This window comes from Pristis pectinata, chromosome 9, assembly GCF_009764475.1.
Source record: "Pristis pectinata isolate sPriPec2 chromosome 9, sPriPec2.1.pri, whole genome shotgun sequence".
Classification (NCBI taxonomy): domain Eukaryota; kingdom Metazoa; phylum Chordata; class Chondrichthyes; order Rhinopristiformes; family Pristidae; genus Pristis; species Pristis pectinata.
Window position 1 is genome coordinate 67,605,746 of NC_067413.1, and position 22,109 is coordinate 67,627,854.

The window sequence follows — 22,109 nt, forward strand, 5'->3', positions numbered from 1 at the left end:
AGGCCCAGAACTTCAACTCTTGGTCAAATACGCTGCCAAGATTGTGAAGACTTCAGTTGGAGAAATTGGTCTGGAAAGGGGGTTGAGTACAAAGTTCATGGTGTGGGCTAGAGGTGATGACTTCAGCCTTCCCAATATTTAACTGATGGATATGGCTGCCCATTCATGATGCAGGCAGCTTACATGTAGTAGGTGATGCATGTCTTCAGGTGATACCACGTCTTTTGATTTTCAACCACACTTTTGCCTTTTTGAAAAATTTTATTCACAGTGACAGAAGATAGTGAAGGCAGAGAAATTGTGCAAAAGCATTTGTGAGTTTTTTCATACACACATCTTTACTATGCTCTGCATTTTAAGTACAGAGCAACATAAAGTTGAATTTAAATTGTTAGCAAACTTACTTTGCCCATTTCCATTGGTAATTCTAATAAATTCAATCAAAATATCACAATCCTTGGCATTTAAAAGAGAAGACACCATAAAAATACAATTTTCCATTTTTGAATAAGCCCTACCTGGTAGCCCTGATAACAGTTTTCAGTGTAGGGATCAAGTCTTCCATGAGATCAGATTGGTAAGCCTTGTCCTCAGGTTCTTGTTCCACCTCAGCAGCATCTGCAAATCAATGAAAATTTCTCTATTATCTATGAGAATGTAATAATTAAACAAAACCTTCTATAGTCTACATGGCACAGGCTTAATGTTTTTGGTATTTCAGGAAAAAAAGTTCCACACAAAACATCTGCTACCAGGTTCCCTCCATTTAGCAGTCTGAAATCAGTGACAAGAACATAGAAGCAACAGAGAGAGGAGTGCATCAATATCACCCCTTATTATGTTTATAAGAGTTTGAGCAACAGGGACATGGTCAGGATGTTAAATTTGCTCACATTTGCAAGAGCATGTTAAACACACCCATTGTGTTCACATATGCAAATATCCCAATGGTGTTTGATATTTATTGATGGAGGGGTTTGGATGCAGGAGGCATACAGTGTTAACATATTATGCGCACAGCCCTGACGCACAGAGATGTTTTTTCTGATAAATTTTTATCATGATGCTGAAACTGAAAGACTGGAAATAATTACAGTTTAAATCCTTCATCTGATCCCAAGACAATACAATTGGCCATATTAGGTAAGTGTAAATAGATTCAGGGTCCCCATTCATAATGACTCACTTAGAATTCACGAAAGAGACTGGATTTAGTATCATAAAAGGAGTTAAGTTGACACTCTACGTTGGGAATCCAATCTGTTTTGGTGAATATTAAAGGTCCCTTTTTGGACTTGGAAGGTGAATGGAGTTCTCTTGTAGTTCTGGTCAACACTTGCTCGTTCAACCAATTTACATGAAAACAAATGTATAGGGTCATTACCTTATTGCAGGTATACTTATATAAAGAAGAAATCATTAGCTCTTTGTGAAGCCCACTGATATAATAAGGCATAATATAAGCTCAAATCCAAATCTTCCTTCTTCTATCAATAATAAGGAATATCTGGGACTTTCAGGAAAACAAAATCAAATGGCTTTGTGATACCTTCTGAGCTTTGTCTGAATCCAAAAGCTTTAATGCGAACTGCAGCTCGAAGGTCACTGAAACCCAAACTCTTCTGGTCTTTTGAAGGACTATCTTCTACTCCCTCACCGCCTAGTGTAAATTGCTTGCTCTTTACATTGGCACCTTTAGGACCGGAAATGCGAACACGTTCCAAGAGACTCAGCTTCTGGCTGTAACAAAAGCAATTACAGAGGAATGCTCTCAAAGTATTTGGTATTCAATATCCCCTCAGTGATAACAAATTGGCATTTAGTATCACAGGCTTTCCATCAAAAGGCCTACGGATTATAGCTGTGGCTCGGGGTAGCACTCATACCTCCAAATCAGGCGATTGTGTCTGTAGAAGCAAACAAAATCTAGAATGACACTCTGGTGCAGCACTGAGGGAACGGTGCACTTTCAGATGAGTTGTTAAACCCAGGCATAGTCAATTCTCTCAGATGGATGTAAAATGCCCTTGACACTATTATGAATTCTCTCCAGTATCTTGGCTAACATTTGCCACTCAGCCAAGGTCTGTAAGTTTATCTCGGCATCATCGCATTTATGTTTGGGGGAGCTTGCTCTGCACCAAATTGCTGCCACATTTCCTACATTACTACATTTTACCAAGAAACTTATTTGTCTGAATTGTGCTTCAGGTTGTCCTAAAGTTATGAAAGATGATTATGCTACCAATGCAAGTCATTTTTTTTAAAAATAGAGTATATATTGTCAACACTGCTTCAGGCAATGAGATGGATGTGAACACGAGGGCATGACTCACAGAAAAGTCTTTTGTGACACAAAGTTAACTTATACAGAGAGCCAAGTCAATTTAAAGAGTGGGGAAAATTACGGCAATCTTTCACAGTAAGGGCAGTGTAATTTCTCTGCAAGAATGCAATTAAGATAATAATAATATAAGAGGATCATTATGTTTTAATTCTCTACATAAAATCAACCTCAATCACTTATAGTAATGTGTGATGATAAATTGATTGATAATCATTCCCACTCTGGCTAGAAAGTGTACTGTCACTATATGGAGATTTAAAAACAAAGAGGTAAAGCACAAAGACTTGAAAATTAGTGTGTGCTGCAAAAGATGTGCTCCATAGCCACGATGTAGCAATGACTTGGTTGGGGCCTGCCATTGCGCACTTCATTAGTACCCAAGGCTGTTGCCAAATCACCACCATTACATGGTTTCCTTCCTGTGCAGCGGAGCATGGGAGGGAAAGCACCGCATCCAGGCCTGTTGCTGGAGTTTAATGGTGGGCAGTGGTGCGAGAGAGTTTCCAATTGGAGGTCCGATTGCGGTTTTGGGAAGGGTTCAAAAATGGAAAATGAAGTGTTGTGGAGGGAAAGGATCATAGAGTCATCAGGTTGTACTGCGCAGAATTGTGCCCTTCAGCCCATCAAATCCATCTCAACCTTTTTGCCCATCTACACTCATCGCATTTGCCCATACTAGGTCTGTATCCTTCTATGGCTTGCCTATTTAAGTGCCTGTCTAAATGTCTCTTAAACACAGTCATTGCATCTGATTTCACCAACTCCTCTGGCAGTGCATTATAGATACCAACCATTCCTGGTGTGGACATCGGGGAGTTTGTGATTGAGAGATGGAGAGTCCAGAGAGGCAGGCTATTGGTGGCAGGTGAGATGGGTTGCAGTAACCAGGGCAAATGGGAAATTTGTACGAGTGGGCCTTGAGCAGGGAGTGAGATCAGTGGCTGGAATCTGGAACTGTTGGTGGGGTGTGGAGAAATACAAGGAAGGAGGTGGAAGGAGAAGTATAGACGGCAAGTAACGGGATTTACTTCAGTGGTAACCCAGTCCCAATTTGTGCAACGAAACTTTGGTTGTTCTGAGAGTGACCAATGGTTGACTCTCCTTGGACCAGCATGCTCTGAAGGGTTTTGCACAGGGAATGATGGCAGTTGAATTTTGAGAAGGTTATGAAGTGACCCAGAATTTGTGGTTATTGCCTTTCACCCTGAGGTATCCATTTTTAATGACATAGTGCTGAAATTAAGAATGTAGTATAATTACACCGAGGTCACAGGAGAATTGGAGAGCTGTTCTAAAATATTTTGGTTTTACCAAATCTTAGAATTTTATACCCAATTATTTTTCCTTCAAGTTTCAGTTCATACTTTGACGAAACTCCAATGTGAATAGAATTTATACCATATCATGTGGCTAAAGATTCCTGCATTATTATCAAAATTAAAACTACATAGCAATGAACATATTGAAACAATTTGAAAGGCAAAATACAGCAGGTGCTGAAAATCTGAAGTAAAAGAAACAATAAATGCTGGAAATATTCAGCAGGTCAGGCAGCATCTGTGGCAAGAGAAACAGAGTTAACGTTTCAAGTCATTGACACTTCATCATAACTGGAGAAACAAGAAAACAAGGTGTGTTATAGCTTTCAGAGAGGGGCAGAGGTGAAGAGAGGGGGAATGTCTGTGATCAGGTTGAGACCAAGTTGTCTTGTGACAGAACTCCTTTTGATGGCATCAAAGATGATATATCTGGAAGAGTGTCAATAGAGATGAATGAAGGCAGTTGCTGGAAATCTAAAATAAAAGAGAAGGCTGAAAATACCCAGCAGGTCAACTAGCATCTGTGGAAAGGTGCCATCTCATCATGAAGGTTAATTGATCTGCTGAATACTTCCAGAGACAAAGACTTGGTCTGAAGAGATTCATGGAATACTGCAGGAGGCCATGCAGCCTTTATTAATACTGGGTTCTTATCATAATGTTACAATAACCTCCACCTTCATTAAAAAGTGGTGAGGGTTTAATCTTAATTTCAAAGGAAATTAAAACAACGTGAATCATTCTTACTCAAGCTATAGTTTGAGTTTGTAGATCACCTTCCTGTTGGCATAGTGTTTAAATAAGCTCTTTTCGAACTTAAGAACAGGGAGCATCATCTATCCAATATTGTGGGTGGGACTTGACTTAGCCCCACACATGTGATTCTTTTTTGGCATGTGAGACTCCATCAACGTACAAGACCCAGTCATAAGGGCTGAAGGTGGAAAATATGTCAGATGCAATATCACCCTGAAGACAATAATTGCTCCTTCAATACTGTCACTCTTTTTAAAGATGCTTCCAGTGACTAATTGCCCCAAATGTTGCAACGGTGTTTGGGTACAGTGTCCCAGAAGGAGGCTGTCAGAAAGAAAGCAGCTGTAATGATGCCAGTCAGCTCATGATTAAAGTATCTTTGATAATGGTTTCAATTACCTACTACTTCAAGTATCTTAGAGAATGAATAAGGAAGATACTGAGACAAGAGGCAACTCCTGACTCTGGAAGGTTATAAATTATTTTTGCAAAGAGATATTTCTTCACACTCTACCGGCAATGAAGTTCAAAGATGGCAGGGTGAAGCACTTAGTTATGTTGCATATGAGGTTTCTGAAGCCGGTGGTATGCGAGCTGGGAAGTTTCCACCAGCACCGATTATACCAAGTGACCGGCTTGGCATTGCGGCACCCAAGCAAAGCGGCCACACAAGGTGAATTGAGCTCCAGCTGAGGCAGAGTCAATGTCGATCGTGTAGTCGCTGTTCCTACTGCTACCTCGGGCCCAACCCTCACCTCCGCCACCACTGCCACTCCCACTGCTGGCACATAGCCATCCCCGGCTTCTGCTGGAACGCAGGAGTCCAGGGGAGGCTCAGGCGAAATAGGACCAACTGAGTCCTTCTTGTTTGGCAAAAGAAGTCAAGGCTATTACCTACCGGATTCACATCTTGGAAAGCAAAATGTATGAAGATCACACAGCAAACATATTACTGAGCATAAAGGGCAGCCACTTTGCACTGATTTTAAAAGGTAGAGACAACAGCTGATGTTTCTCATTGAGAACAGAGAGAATCTTAACCAGTTGACCATTATGCACAAAGTCTTTTTTTCAGTGAATTTATTTAAATAGATAACTAGTTTCTATATTAATGGCTACTGAAATCCCTCTTGGGTGTTCAATAACATAATTTTACCACAGCTTTTACATGCAGTCTTTAGTTTTATACAATATTAAACACTTTTTATTAATTAGCATTGGAAGAGCAGGACATGTTACATTCCATTTAGTTCAGTTCTTTTATTTTCTTGGATACAAAAATGTAGAAAAAGACCCCAAAAGGTATCTTGGTTTTGAGAGCCCAGTGATTTTGACTGGGAAACACGTCCTTTTCCCCGTGGTTGACAGCTGCGTAAAAGGCACGAGACTATTCCAAATCTAAATTATCATAAAGATAAACTGTTTTTCTTAAACCACGCCTGACGCATTTTCTACATTGGAATCTCCCAAATTCATATCAATGATTTGTGCTGCCAGCAGGAACTGAGGCAGTTCAGCACATTATTCAGCTTCGTCAAATCACTTCTCAATGGTTCATGCAAAAGGCCCAGCACTGCCTTCTCAGGGCAATGGGGGAGGGGAAATAAATGTGGTCTTGCCAACAACAAGCAGGTGGCACAGTGGTGCAGCTCTTAGAGCAACTGCCTTACAGTCCAGAGACCTGGGTTCAAACCTGACCTCAGATCCTGTCTCTGTGGAATTTGCACAGTCTCCTGTGACTGTGTGGGTTTCCTCTGTGCGTTCTGGTTTCTTCCCTCATCCCAAAGGCATACAGGTTGGTAGGTTACTTGACCACTGTAAATTGGCCCTAGTGTGCAGGTGAGTGGCAGAATCTAGGGTCAGTTGATGGGAATGAGGGGAGAATAAAATGGGATCAGTGTAGGGTTAATGTAAATGGGTGGTTGATGGTTGGCATGGACTTGGTGGGCCAAAGGGCCTGTTTCCATGCTGTATGACTCTATGACTCTAATTCCAGGTAATGACTATTTGCAGCAATTTCTTTTTTTTAATTCATATTTCTATCATCCACTCTCTATGAGGCATCAATTAGCTACAGTAGATTGGGAAGTCAAATTTAAAACTGTGACAGTATGGTAGGATATTTGGCCATTGTAAATTGCCCCTAGTGTGTACGTGAGTGGTTGAATCTGGTGGGAGCTGATAATAATGTGGGTGAATAAAAAATGGGATTGATGTAGGATTATAAATGGGTGGTTGATAGTTGGTGTAGACTCAAAGGGTCCTTTTCCATGCTGTATCCCTCTATGACTCTAACACCCACATTACCCACACTTGTTGTTTTGAAAAGTCATCCTTATCAGAAAGGAGTGCTATTACAGATGCAGCCAAGATAACTGAAGGATACCCAGGCTGTCTCGATTTAAGTGTTGCTCCTGATTCCAGCTCAGTAACATCCACATGAACCCTTAATTTCCTTCTGACCCATTTTTACCAGCTGAATTTGATGAAGGGATTTGGAAAATCATGGGTTACCTAGCCACCATGTCCTCAGCCTGATTCTGTCCGGCAATTGTATACTCTGACAAACATAAATTCAGTGTTGACTCTCTCCTTTATTAGCCTTTATTAGCACCATTTATAACAATGTTTTACTGAAAAATTCATCTAAATTTCTTGGAGTATCCAAAATTCATGCTGCACGCTTCTGAAGGGCTATATTTTCCTCCAATGAGCTCACATTAAAAAAAGTACAATCACCAGGTCCATAAGACAAATTGAAAAAGGGTGTCTCCTGTTAAAAATTATTTGCAAAAAAGCTGTTGTACTGATAATGGGCAATAATGTGAAACCCCAGTCAAAGTGCATAAAGACAGACAAAAAATGAGTTACTATGCAGGTACAGGTAGGAATATAAATCGTCATTTTCATCATCATTGCAAGAGGATTTAAGTATAAGAGCACAGATGTGTTACTATAATTATACAGGATCTTTGTGAGGCCACCTTTAGAATATTGCTAATGGTTGTTCTCTCCTTAACTAAGGAAGAATTAGGACAGAAAAAGACAGCCAACTCCTTGGGGAATGCTCAAAGTTGATTAGTCTACTGTCTTAAGTAACATGGCATACTTTCACTCATAAATTTGATTTGTACTGTTAAATCAATGTTGACATATGGCATTTGAAAAGCAACATGCATGTAATCGAAGTCATCCTACAGTATGGGAAACTTGCAATCCTCAAAGTCATCTACTCAATTTGTGTACTATTCCAAAGCCAACATAAAATAGTTTATGAACAAAGAGTGTCAGTGACCTCCCTTATGTAACAATAGATGGCAAACTGTGAGACATGCCAAATACCTCCTGCTTCAGCACAGAGGTCAACAATGAAGAGGACTTATAAATCAAATACTACAAATGACGGAAACCTGAAATGAAAACAAAAAGATGGGAATCCTCAGCAGATTAGTCAGCATCTGTGAAGAGAGAAATAGCTTAATGTTTCAGTTCAATGACTATTCATCAGAAGTAGAAAAGTGAGAACAAGCATTTTGAAGTTGCAGAGAAAGGGAAGTTTTGGAGAAACCAGAGGAAATGTCGATGATACCGTAGAGATCAACAGAATCCAAGGGATATAAATGCTGTCTCAGCAATTTAAGAGAGGGTGACAAATGCCTGTTGATTACAGCTGATCTGCCTGAAGAGATGTAAATTGAGAGAGATGAGTAACAGATCAGCCATGAATAACAAGCATTCACCTTCCTCCTCTCGAAGCTACCAACAGCTTTTGTGTCATCTGGAGTCTCATGGTCTCCACCTTATCATGGATATCTTTTGTTCTCTCCATTCTTCCTGAATGTTTTTATTTACATTTTCAAGATGAGCATTTGATGTACCATATCTTATAAGACTTTGGACTGAGATCTGGAAAATTGGATAGATCGAATGAAAATCAAAAAAACTGCAGATGTTGGAAATCTGAAATAAAAACCAAAAGTGCTGGAGACACTCAGCAGAACAGGCAATATCTGTAGAAAGAGCAACAAAGTTAATGTTTCAGGTCAAAGTCCCTTCATCAGAAGTGTTGCTGTGGTTACATTGGCTCCTTTGCCTTATGCTTTTCCATTGTCCATGGAGGTGTTCCCTCCTTTTTCCTGAATAGAGTATCAAATACATATAAATATCTTTCCTTCTGCCAACCCTCCTGGCAATTGAAGCAGATTCTTCATCATCATGTTATTAAGATCCTTTATCAGAATTGCCTTTCCCAGTTTCTCTTTCTAGGAAAAATCTAAATAGCTTCACAGGCCAGTTTGGAAATGATGGGTTAAATGACCTCTTTCACTGCCATAACTTTGTGATGCAGTTTTCTTTTACACTTGACCTCAATGAAAAGAAAAATCAGACAGCACATACACTTGCCAAAGGGGAAAATAACCTCCAATGGTGCACTGCAACAGGTTTAAAAGCTGAAGCAAAGGGCATGACTCACTAAAGAGACTGAGGTATGTTTCAAATTTATCTAGCCTAATATTGAAAAATGATTATAATGTCTAAATTAGCTCAAGAATTCAATATCATTAATGACTTTGAGTTTGAAATGACTGACTCACATAAACGTATCCATCATTCAGCCTTTGTGGGTAAATTTTAACTGTTGCTGCTCACTGAGTGGGTGAAAGCTAATGGCAGCACGTCTGATGTATCATCAGGTTTTCTATTCCAACAGCAAAATAAAACCAATCAATGTGCAAGAAAGCACCAACTTTCCAACTGGATCTAAAATTAAGATAACATCTAAAATTAACCCCACCTCCAGCATTCCGTGACTGGCAGGTGAAGTTACTTTCTCCTCCTTGAGATGGTGCATCTGTTTCAAGCCAAAGACATTTTTGGGGAAAATTGACATTAAACATACATTTGGCCATTTCTGCATGAACACTGCATGCACGTTTTCCATCACCTAAAGTTCAGTTGCAGGGATCTTTTCAGTTATGCAAGTCAGCTTCATAAGAGGTGTGAATAGAATATTGTAACAGGTTCACTGATACCGAGCAGTGGCATCTTTTGTTCCTGTTATCAGACTCAGAATGGACAAGCGCACCCACAATGAGAGACAGGATATGATTTGTATTTGTTATACTGAAGAGGGCACTGAAGGGTTTACTGACAGAAAGGAGGAAAATACAGCCCCTATGAAAATAAAACACGAATTCTTGGCATTATTGTTCAAGATTCTTCCCACATGAAATGCTATATCCAAGAGCTAAAATGTATTTGATCCAGTTGAGATAATTACATATTTAGACTAAAAACTTATTAAACATTTTACAGCACAGAAAACAGGCCATTCGGCCCTTCTTTCATCTCCTTTCCCAACCTTGTTGCTTAATGACAAGGAGAGTTACAGTCAACATAGTTTTAAAGATTAAAGCATGTGGCAGGCAGGCAGGCAGGCTTTTAGTTGGGAAATTATTGATTATTAATCAAAATAACAATCTCAACCATAGAAAAATTGATTAAACAGTTCTTTGGTAAACTGAACAACTGTGATCTTACTATTTAGCCCTGGATAATACAAATGTTCACGGACAAATATACAACATTACTCACATTTCAAGTATTAATGAACATTGACATATAAGAATAAACCTCAAGTACAGCACTGCATTTAAAGGAAGACTAATCAGAAAATGTCACATTCGTTTTCAATGTCTTTAGCCTTGAAATAAGAAATGTGTTGGTTCAACGTTATAGAATCTTTTTTCATGTTGACCTGTCAGGGTTAATTGGAAAATATTGGTCGGTTGCTGAAAAAAATCTGTGACTATTAGCTAATACATTGTGGATTTAATGTAAAAAGATATTCCAAAATGTTTCACAAAACCACAAAGAGAATTTTGATTGGAGGTAATAGGAATAGACCTTATTTAAGGCAGCTGTTTTAAGGTGGAGCCTTAAAGGAGGTTGGAAGGATGGATAAAGAGGAAAGTCTGGGGAGAGAATCTCAGGACGCCTTAAATTGTCCTGGCTTATCATGTGGTAACAAGAGGGTGGGTGAATGAATTGCTGGAGTCACACAGACAGAGTTTAGGAATGGGTTGGGAGTGGAGCGGATGAGGGGGAAGAGGTTAATGGTGGAAGAAGTGAGGCCACAGAGGGACTTAAACACAAGCATCAGGTGAGATGTTGTGGTCCTGGAAATAATATAAGAACCAAGGTGGTGGGAATTTGATGTATGGTAGATCTTGCCATGACAAGCACATGGATTTCAACAGCAGTAGGAGCTGAGGCATAGCCAGAAGTGGGAGCAGCTACGTTACATCGGCAAAATCTGATTTTTTTTCTGAGCATGGAATGGATTCAGAAAATCAGTTCACTGTCCAATGGGATATCAAAGATTATGCAGTCTGACTCCTGGTCTGAATTGTCAGTTGGAGTACATACGGAAGCTATAGACAGAGGATATCACCAAGGAGCAGCATGTAGATAAGGAAAAGGAGAGAACTAAGGATGGATGCATGAAGGTCTCTTGAGGTGCTTGAGCAGGGGTGGACAAGAAGCCATTGTTGGAGATGCTCTGATGATGTTCTCATGATTAGATACAAGTCACGAGAAGCCATGGGATAGATGGAAGTGACATCAAAGAGAATTTGCAGTTCAGACCTGGTATCAGGGTCCTGGGAAAATCTGGCTTGGATAGCAAAGTGAAAGGGAGAGAAGCAGACACACAAATGTCCACAAATTTCTTGCAGTTATTTTTACTGAGGGTGAAGTCCAGGGTCTATAGAAATGAGTGTCAGTGGACAAAGGAAGCTAGAGATTAATTTTGCTCTCCGGGATTATGCTAGGCTGGTGAGCAGTTTTACCATGGAAGAGAAGGGATCCAGTAGATATGGCCCAGCTAAATCTGGTGATGGGTGGCCCAGCCAGCAGTGTGCCAGATACACTTGAAAATGAGTCCCCTGGAGTTAAAGAAAGTGGAGGATTAGAACAGCCCAGTTTAGATTGATTTCTTATGTTGCATTTCCACACTTACTGCTTGCTGAAATTAAATATTTATAACCAGCAGAAATAACATTATAAAATATTAATTATTTGCAGCTGGAATTTTCTAAAACTATGCTTTACAACTGCCATTAGTATACCATTTATTATACCATGTAATACAAGAAGGCTCATGTATAACAATATGAAAAATAATAACATTTCCACTTCATCTATAATATGCAATAAATACATTTTCTTAACCTAAAGGTCTTTGAATAACATTTAAATACTTGCAAACAATAAGGCCAGCACCACTGATTTTAACAATATGATAGATATTTAAACAAATCTGGTTTGGAGTCATCAGTTTGTTAGGTGACAGAAACTACTATTTTATCTCTATATTGCTACAATTGGCAATTTCAGAAGTAATCTCAATTGTCTATGGAAGCTGGTGATTTGATGATGTCCTAGTAAAGATTAGCAGTGCCAGTGAATTAAAGAGTTAATGCCCAGTCATGATGATGGCTGAGAAATAAGAATGTTATGTTTCATCATGTCACTGAGAAGATCAGAGCAGAGTATTAGTCAGCATAACTTGATTCCAGAAGACTAGAGGACAAAAAATTGTAACCCTGCACCAAAGGACAAACTAGTTGGTGGGGAGAGAGTGAAAGATATCAGCTCACTGAATTAAATAGCACTTGGAAAAGAAACGAGTTAACAAAGCAAGTCCACCCTGCATTTATTAAGACCAACTTCAGTGAGTTCTTTGACAGAGTAATGGGTGATGTCTAATGAGGATAACGCAGTTCATGTATGTGTGGACATTCAAAAGACCTTTGATATAAGCCTATTTAATAGATTGGTTATAAAACTTGAACTCTTAGAGATTAATTAGTGGCCATGTTGGTACAAAAGCAGTGAAGGGCAGGAAAAAGCATTCTGAGTCAGTGACTTTGTTATTTCGAGCACTACCAACCATTTAAGCACCTTCTTTATATATTTTTATCTGATCCAATATCTTCACTATTTCTCATTTATTCTGACGGTGGCAACATCCTCTTCTTTAGTGAGTGTATATTTTTTTAGGTTTGAGGGAACATGCACTGTTGCCTTCCAGGACTTGTGTTGAAAATACTGCTACTCTTTACGGGGATTCATGATGTGGTCTTGAGTAGATAGGACTTAATTTCAAAAGCTGCAGATTAATGTAATTTGGAAATTGTAGGATGTGGTGAGGAGAATGGTGGCAAACCTCCAGAGGAGTAGACAGAGCGATGAGTTGCACAGACACAAGGCAGAGATATGTGAAGTGATTAATTTTCACAAGAAGAATGTATAATTTTAAACAATTTCAGGAATAGTGAAAGCTGGGGTATGGATGGACATGTCTTTTAAGATTGTCCTTACAAGCTGAGAAGGCTTTTTGAAAGGTATAGAAGCAATGGAATCGTCCAAAAACGAGGAGATTATGTAAATATTAATGAAGCAATGAGATAGAACCAACTGGGATTTTGTGGCCAGTTCTGCATACCACGTTCTAGGAAAAACATCAAAGTTGTGTAAAGTACAGAGAATATAAGATCAAAATGTCAAGAATGTAAGGGGAAATTTACAAGAAAGGTATCAGAGATAAAAGACTAAAGGAACTGATGTTCTCCTAGAGCAGAGTTTAAGAAGGGATTAATTAGAGGTGTTCAAGATCACATGGAATTCTGATGGAGTAAATGAGGAGAAATTATTTCCGGTAGTAGGAAAGTTGATAACCAATGGACAAGCGGCCACATAACCAGAGCTGACATGTGAAAAAAATCGGAGTGTCGGATATGATGATTTGGAATACAGTGCTTGAGACAGCGGTGGAAGCAGATTCCGTAGTGTTTCAACATGGAATTGGATAAATATCTTAAGAAGTGATATATGAGTCATAGAGTGATACCGCAGGGAAACAGACCCCTTGACCCAACTCGTCCACGCCAACCAAGGTGCCCTCCTGAGCTAGTCCCATCTGCCAGCAATTGGCCCATATTCCTCTAAACCTTTCCTATCCGTGTACCTGTCCAAATTTCTATTAAACGTTGTATTTTTACCCATTTCTACCACTTTCTCTGACAGCTTGTTCCATAAACCCACCACCCTCTGTGTGAAAACCTGCCCCTCAGGCCCCCTTTAAACTTTTCCAATCTCAACTTAAACCTATGCCATCTAGTTTTTGACTCCCCTACCCTTGGAAAAAGACTGCGACCGTTACCTTTTCTATTTCATGCCCCTATTGCCGGGAAGAGATAGTGAAAGAGAAGGGTGTGACTGATGAAATTTTTCCAAAGATTCATTGTACAGACAAGGGACCAAATGATCTCTTTCTTTGCTCTATTATTCCATGGTCCTCAGAAATTTGAAAACTCTGCAGCCAAAGACACAGCAGAAGCAGAGGTCAGGTTTCAGAATTAAGGAGATGGAGAGATTTCTGAATGAGGAAAATGGATCAGCAAATAGATTTTTTAAAATAAAAGCTGGAATGGAGCTGCAAATCCAGATATTATTTATGAAGCAGTCGGGTGCTACAAATGTCATTCAGAACGGATGAGCAGAAATGAGTTAAATCACTCTCTTCCTCTGTAATTATGTTGTAATTGTGTAATGTTGTGGAAAGTATCTTAAAGCCAGAGCATCCAAGGATAGAAATCTAATGAAGGTTGGTGAGAATTGAGGTCACAGAGGACAAAGTACTTGCAACACAAGTGAGCACAGCCTTTTTTTATAAATGGAAGTGGATATTGAATATTGTCATGGAGTGGTGAGACACTTCATTAATGTATTTAAATTGGACTCTTGCAATTTAAGTGAGAATCCAATTTACAATTTAATGATTCAGTAATCCTACTTTCCCCTCCCCGTATATATCTTGTTTCTTTACATGTCACTTCCATTCCCTTTGTCTTGCACTGCCATCCTTTGTCATTTATTCTTTGCTATTGTCCACGCTAGCACAGACCACCCTTTTGTTCTTTCTTCACCTCACATTTTCTCTGCATCAAAACTTGTTTATCCATATCTTTTACCCCCATGTGAAATGTCAACTCTGATTCTCTCCCCAAATATGTTGCCCAAAACGTCAAGTCTTCCAGCATTTCCTGTTTTTAATTTAATACTTCCTTTCACAGCTAGGGTTTCCCGGAAATCAGGAAACTCAGCAGTTAAAGTGAGCCTTGTTGCTTAATAACAAGAAGAGTTACAGTCTGCATAGTTTTAAAGATTAAAGCCTGTGGCAGGCAGGCTACTCCTTGGGGAATTATTGATTATTAATCAAAATAACAATCTCAACCATAGAAAATTGATTAAATAGTTCTTTGGTAAACTGGACAACTGTGATCTTACTTTTTAGCCCTGGATAATACATATGATCACAGACAAATATACAACATTACAAAATATACAGCTAAAGCTAAATATACAGCTGTATGCAGAAAAGCTAAATATGCAGCTGTATACAAAATATACAGCTAAAGATTCCTTAACATTTCATGGAAGCCCGTGAAGCTGAAGTGCTCCTTCAGCTGTTCAAGAAAGTGTTTAACACTTCCCCAATGCCCATGATTGCTGATCTTACCACAGCTCATGTTATCACTGCTTTCTTCACTCTCCATTTTATGGGCCTCATTCTACTTTGGATCATGGACTTTTCCTTCCTTTACACCAGTGGGCACTTTGTCCATCACCACTGTCTGACATCAGGGGCCACTCCACTTTATCATCATGTATCTTCCCCCCACTCCCACCCCATCCAATTCTGGGCTCACCCCACTCCTGATCCTTTGTGCTCCATCATGGGCCCCACTCAGATTCCTCTCATGGGTTCCTTCAGGTTCCAAATCATGAGCACTCAAGTTTCCAGGATTACTGCTAGTGTATCCTCCTACCCACCAGTCTGGCTTGTCTTTATTCCAGTTTCTGGGAAAGAATTAGAGCTAAAAACATGTCAGTGGCTTCTGCAATTTAGTTTGGAAGATCCCCCATCCCTGATCTCATTGGGTTCCTAAGCATTTTCAGTCTCACCTCATCTTGCACCATTCACAGGGCCTGCAGTACTGGGACTAATATAGGCCACAGTGCTTTAGATAAGCTTCAGTTTGTGAAACTAAAGACATTGAACATGGAAGTGTGGAGTTTGTGATATGGGTGAGTTTGCAGAGGTGATTTATTGATTTTAATAGTAGTGAGAAGGTGGTGTTTGAAGTTCAGGTCGGCTGCTGACAGCATCCTGTACCAGGGGATGCAGCCTGAGCAAGCTGCCAGTGTAAGGGATCGAACAGTGGGCTAAGATGCAAAAAGTTTTCCAGAAAGCAAGCAAGAAGTTTTCCTCCCCAAGACTCAAAAGGGTAATTTCCAGCACAATTTCCACAGCAAGAAAAATCAGTGGGGTGGAAAATGGACAGCTTATGTACAGCTACCAATTTTCCCCCTTCCTTAGTGATGTCAGCTATATGAGTGGCAGGGTGGTATAGCTAGTAGAGATCCTGCCTCACAGCTTCTGGGGCCCAGGTTCGATCCTGACCTCCAGTGCCATCTATGTGGAGTTTGTATGTTCTCCCCGTGATCACATGGCTTTCCGCAGGGCTCTCCACTTTCTCCCCCCATGCCAAAGACACGTCGGTTGGTAGATTAAATGGCCGTTGTAGATTGCCCCTAGTGTACAGGTGAGTGGTGGAATATGGGGGAGTTGGTGAGAATGTGGGGAGAATAGGTTAAGGGGAAAATGCAGAGGACTGGGATTGTTCTGTGAATCAACGTGGACTCAATAGGCCAAAAAAACCTCCTTCCCTGGGGTAAGGAAATATGGAACATAACACAGTGGTGGCCAAGGAGTTGATTGTAGAAAGCAAAGCGGTTGAGCTGGGTGATCTTTGAAATTTGAGTTGGATATGTAAGTAATCAAAATACATTCTATTTTTGATCTCCCCACCTCAGCAGATGGCATTTTCCTTTCCTACAAATAACATTGTTCTGATGCATGGTAGTGGGATCCCCAATCAGTCAAAACGAAGTTATTTTTAATGGTCATTTTGCATGCTGTCCACTGTTCTAGCTTCATTAGACAGGAGTAGCACGATGCTGCTCTTGGCATGCCTTTTTCCACGCATCATTGAACCACAGTTGTTCTCCTTGCTCAATGATGATGGGGCAGTCAGGCTATGATATTCTTGACTGTAATGGTATGGAATTTTGTGCTGCTGTTGGCTCACAGTATATCATGTTATGGGCTGGTGGATTTGTCTGTAATTTCTCTTCATACTATTATTGTTCATAAATGGAATGCAGTAGGTTGTCTTCAATGTAAGGATGAAAATTGCATTTGTCTGACCACTCCTATCAATCCCATCACAAATAGGTCTGTCTGAGGTAGGTAGGCTGCTAAGTCCGAGGCCAAGTGGGTTATTCTTTGAGTTAGCATCCTTACACCCGATCAAATATTCTGTCCAACAGATGTTGACTTCACGATTTTCTCTTATAGTCAAAGCTGGTTCAGCAGGACACGTGGTGGAATCAAGCTAAACTGAGCATGGATGAGAGAGAGTGTTCAAGTCTCATGAAAACTCTGCAGATTATGGAAGGTGAGTGAGAATGGTGCTGCAGTCACAAATACAAGAAAGTTAAAGGAGACTGACTAATTGATCATACTCCAATCTCTCTCGCTTCCTGTCTGCAGTGAACTTAGGAATTTAAATTTGTTTAATCATGGATGAGCCTACATATCCCATTAGTCTGTGATGAACACATTGGAAAACCAGCAGGCAGTGTTCTTATTCTACCTTAATTTATTGTTCAGTAAATATTCAGCGAGTAGATCAGATGCACAATTCAGATGTTTGCTTCAGCAAACAGTCAAATAACTTTCCCTAAATATCACTGGGACAGAAGGATTCCTCACCTGTCAGTTCAAATCAGATGTGAAAGAAATACATATTGACTTAACCAGATAAAGTAAAATTGCTGCAGGTCTAGTTGCTGCATCTGAAAGAACATTGGAATTGTGATCAGTCTGATTTTAAAACTTCTTTTCCCTTCTTGTTAAATAATAGCAATCCTGAAGTTATATCATCGTAATTAACTACTTGACAATGAAAGCAGTAATTATTCCTGAGTTATCTGTAAAGCTCTTAAAACAGTTCCCTATTTCTTGCAGATGATCAGCCTAAGGCTATGAAAGCTTGCTCTACCCAAGCCCACAAGTAAACATCGATTGAAACAGTTAGAATATGAATTCAAAGGAGTCGATACCTTGTAACACTTATTATCATAGTTGTGGATCTGTGCCCCACTGAAGGGATTTAGGGGAAGGATTTTAACCTTAAAAAAATTAGCACACTAGAGTTAAAATGTTGTTAGGGGCGACATCATTGGACTCAGATTAGCAAATTTGAGATGAAGCTGCAAATTATTCTGGTTGATTGGATTATAGTTGGTCAGGTGACTTTGCAATAGGCAAATAACTGGGGGCATTTGAACTGCCCTCCCAGTTGGTTTTATAATTCCATTGCTCTGCTATGCCCCCTGCACACTCAGTCACCACAGCAAAAGAGAAGTGCCCCTGGTGACTATATCTCCCACGTGTCAGACTCTTCAGTGAGGGGAGAGCAGCATTGTCTTTTAAATCAACTGTGAGCATGAAGTTATTACTTAATTCCTGAGTTTTTACTGAAAAAGAGAAGAAATCTAATTAATCAATAGATTACAAGAGCAGGTCAAGGATTTGGTATTTTGTGGTGAATGACTCACTTCCTCACACTCCAAAGCCTTTCCATTATCTCTAAGGAAAAGTCAGGAGTGTGACGGAATACACCCCACTTGCCTGGGTGAGTACAACCCCAACTCAAGAAGCATGGCACAATACAGGACAAAGCACCCCATTTGATTAGCACCCCATCCACTACCCTAAACATTCATTCCCTCCATCACCAGTGCACAGTGGCTGCAGTGTGCACTCTACAAAATGCACTGCACTTACTTGCCAAGGCTGGACTGACAACACCTCTCAAATCTGCAAACTCTACTACCATGAAGAAGGACTTCAGGTGGGTTGCTTCCAAGTTATATACTAGCCTGATTTGGAAAGATATTGCTGTTCTTTCATTGTTATTGGATCTAAATTAGCACCATGGAAGTACCTCCATCAGCAGTTCAAGAAGATGGCTCACCACCACCTTCTCACAGGATTTTAGGGATGGGTCATAATTACTGGTAAAGCCAGCAACACTTAGATCCTGAAAAGTTAATGTGAAAATGACTGTAGATGTGTATATTACTGAAAGTAAAGCCAATTTAATTTTCCAAAAGCTGCAAATCCTTCCATCTGAAGGACAGAAGGCAGCATTTCCCCAGAGATGCCAGACCACCAAGCATGAGAAAGATATCTTAAAGATGACATATCCATCGCTGTTCTGCCACAGATGTAACCAATTCATATGAGGCACCTTCCCGTTTATAACTCAGTGATATCAAGGGGCATTAGGATCCCAGCAGTGAAACACTACAGCCAAAGAGCACATTTACTCTTTCTACAGACTAATTTTGGAATAGTGGGTTAGGTGTCAAATAACAGAAATCAAATTTAAGCAACAAGGGACAATACTGGAAAAGTCACTGATACAGCTTAGCTATCAATCACTGATGTCGCTCACCTATCACTGACACAGCTCACCTATCACTGATATGGCTTACATATCACTGATACAGCTCACATATCACTGATACAGCTCACATACCAATCAACATTAAGTAAATCTGAACACTTGGTTTTACCTCCTGTTGGTGTCTTTTTGATTGTGATGAGTGATGTCAAATCATGGGGCTGTAGGTATCTAGGATCAGTTTTGTCTGAGCCTAAATGACTGAGCATCTAGCACAGTGGTAGTCCATGATGACATAATTGTCAGTACCTGCACTTTGTTCTGGCCTTATCTTCAGACCGTCCTTCTCACACCCCCTTACCCTGAAGCCATGAAGCATGCAGCAACATTAACATTTATATTTCACCTTTAACACGGTAAAACTTCCCAAGGCATTTCTCAGGACAGTTATCAAACAAGATTTGATGCTGAGCCACATAAGATGTTAGGGCAGATAATCACAAGTTTGATTAGAGGTACACTTTAAAAAGTTCTTAGAGGAGAAAAGTGATGCACAGCAATTTAAGGAGGAAATTCCAGGGCTTCGTGATCAGTAGCTGAACATACAATTGTCAACTGTGGAGATATTAAAATCAGGGATGCTCAAGAGGCCAGGACACTGAAATATTGAGAGGCCTGGGTAGATTGTAGAAAGGGTGTGGACTGAGATCATAAGTGATTTTAAAATCTCGTTGTTTTCAAATCCAAGACATCATATAGCCAGATGGCAGACTAGGTGAGCAACTATAGGTGTGATAAGTGAAGGGGATGATGTAGGTTAGGGCACAAACAACAGACTTTTGGATGGCTTCAAGTTCCAGAAGATACAACATGAGACTGCCCAGGAATGCAACACCATAGTTGCACCAAGACACCAAGGATGGAGGTAATAAAGGCATGGATAAGGGTTTCAACAATGTGACATAAGACTACGGTGAAATCAGGCAAACTTACTGAGGTACAAGAAGGTACCCATTGTGAAGGGATGGAAATGTTTGGGTGCTTATTACAAGGTCAAATATAATGTCAAGGCTTCAGGCATTCACCAAGAAGATGGATGGTAGCTTTAATCACAGAATTAAATTTATGGTAGGAACTGAAGACAATGGCTACAGTCTTCCTAATATCCAGTTGGAATAAATTTCTTATTCCTCCATTATTAAATATCAGCAGGCAATACAACAATGTTGAGACATTGAGGCATCAAGTGAGCCTGACTGTTTCAGCATAACATAGAGAAACTAAAGTTGCTGGTGGGCAGTTGAAAGAGGGACAAAGGATACATGTTGATGATGCAAAACTGGGAACAGAAGCATTTGCATGTGGTTCTCTGGTTATGATTGGATGCATAACAATGGAATCAGGTAAGTGCAGTGTTACTCATCTGGAGAATGGTGGAGAGCTTTAAGGAAGGATGGTGTGGTCAGTCATGCCAAAGGTTACAAAGACATCAAAAAGGACAAGAAGGGAAAGGTAACCCTAGCCAAGGTCAGATTGGAGACACAAAAGACTGCAGAAACTGGAATCTGGAGCAAAAAACAAACCGCTGGAGGTCAGATGGGATATTATTTGTGAGTTTGATCAAAGTGTTTACCTGCTGTGCCTGGGAAGGACCTAGGGTTCAAATCATCCAGCTCTAGGAAATATAGACATGGATTTGGAGGTATCAGTGGGGAGGCTGGAGAAAGGTTGGGAGTTTGCAAGGACAGGGAAATCAAAGGTTGATTTTCTTTGATGACAGTGAATTTGAAGGAGAGGGGAAAAGTTCCCGAAGAGGAAACTATTAAAAATATCAACTAATATGTGACCTCGAAGAGAAGCTGGATAGTCATCATTTTAGCGGGAATAGGGCTGGAGGAGCAGGCAGTGGGTGCCAAGACAAGATGAATGTAGAGAATGCATGTGGAGAGGTAGGAGAGAAACAAAAGAACAATGTTCATTCAAGTTGGAGCAGGCGAAAACTTTAGAGGAAGTTTAGTTGGGTGGATTGGGGAAGAATAAAGTGGCAGAGGCAGCTGATCAGACGCACTGAATCTTGGTGCCTGAGCCCTTGGGCTCCTGATGTTTTCTGTTTGTAGAAGGTGTGGAGAAATGGGTTTAAAAACCACAGTAAAGGAAATAAGCTGAAGGTTATCTTTACATTCCAAGACGATCCTGGAAATGTGAGCAGTTCTATCAGGGCTTAATAATATTTTAAGATAAAGCCAATCGCAGTGAATGGCTAAACCAGTTGTCTCTATTTGTCTCTATCTGTCTTCCATGGGCTTGAGAAGATGAATATGAGGGGCTATGAGGGGAATTGCTCAGGTGAGGCAGAGAACCTGAGTTAGTGGGGATCAGGGCATCAAGGGTACAGATATGTTTATTAGTCACATGTACATTGAAACACACAGTGAAATACATCCTCACTCTTCTGGTGCCAACATAGCATGCCCACAACTTCCTTACCTGTATGTCTTTGGAATGTGGGAGGAAACCGGAGCACCTGGAGGAAACCCACACAGACACAGGGGGAATGTCCAGACTCCTTACAGACAGCGGCCAGAATTGAACCCGGGTTGCTGGCGCTGTAATAGCGTTACGCTAACCGCTACACTACCATAGTTGAGCAGATCAGTAGCTGCTGAAAGTTCATAGTGAAGGATGATAGGCTGGATGGTTGGTATTTTGAAAGTGCAGTTGTAATTGAAATGAATGTTTTACCAGAGGTGAATTCAGGATGGGGGAAGGGTGGGGGGGGGGGGCTTTAGGTTCAGGGAAGCAGGTGGAGAAAGAGTGTAAATGGAGACAAAGAACTTATCAAAGACAGTCTTTATGATTGGCACAAGAGAAACGTGAGGTGGTAAGGTCAAGAGGGACACCAAAATTGGTTGGAAAGTTTACATGGGGGGATGAGAGGCAGCCAGTCGTCCCAGAGAGAGAGAATGATAAACTGAGATCACTGATGGTAAAAAGTCTCTCATTGTAAAGGCTGAAGGAGAAAAGCAACGGTTTGCTCAGTGAAAACATTTTAATGATACTTGAGTGGGAAGTAAAGATCAAGAA

At 40.3% G+C, this 22,109-nt stretch overlaps 1 protein-coding gene across 2 annotated transcripts in view; it reads right to left on the reverse strand.

Annotated features, from left to right (window-relative positions):
* The window catches only part of kcnq3 (potassium voltage-gated channel, KQT-like subfamily, member 3), a 304,277-nt gene that overhangs the window by 21,821 nt on the left and 260,347 nt on the right, over positions 1–22,109 (reverse strand). For both annotated transcript variants that reach the window (XM_052023991.1, XM_052023990.1), the window contains 2 exons: positions 1,550–1,740; positions 519–618 (listed from right to left, as the gene is read on the reverse strand). In XM_052023991.1, the coding sequence (XP_051879951.1) occupies positions 519–618; positions 1,550–1,740 (291 nt within the window). The remainder of the gene's footprint in view (positions 1–518; positions 619–1,549; positions 1,741–22,109) is intronic.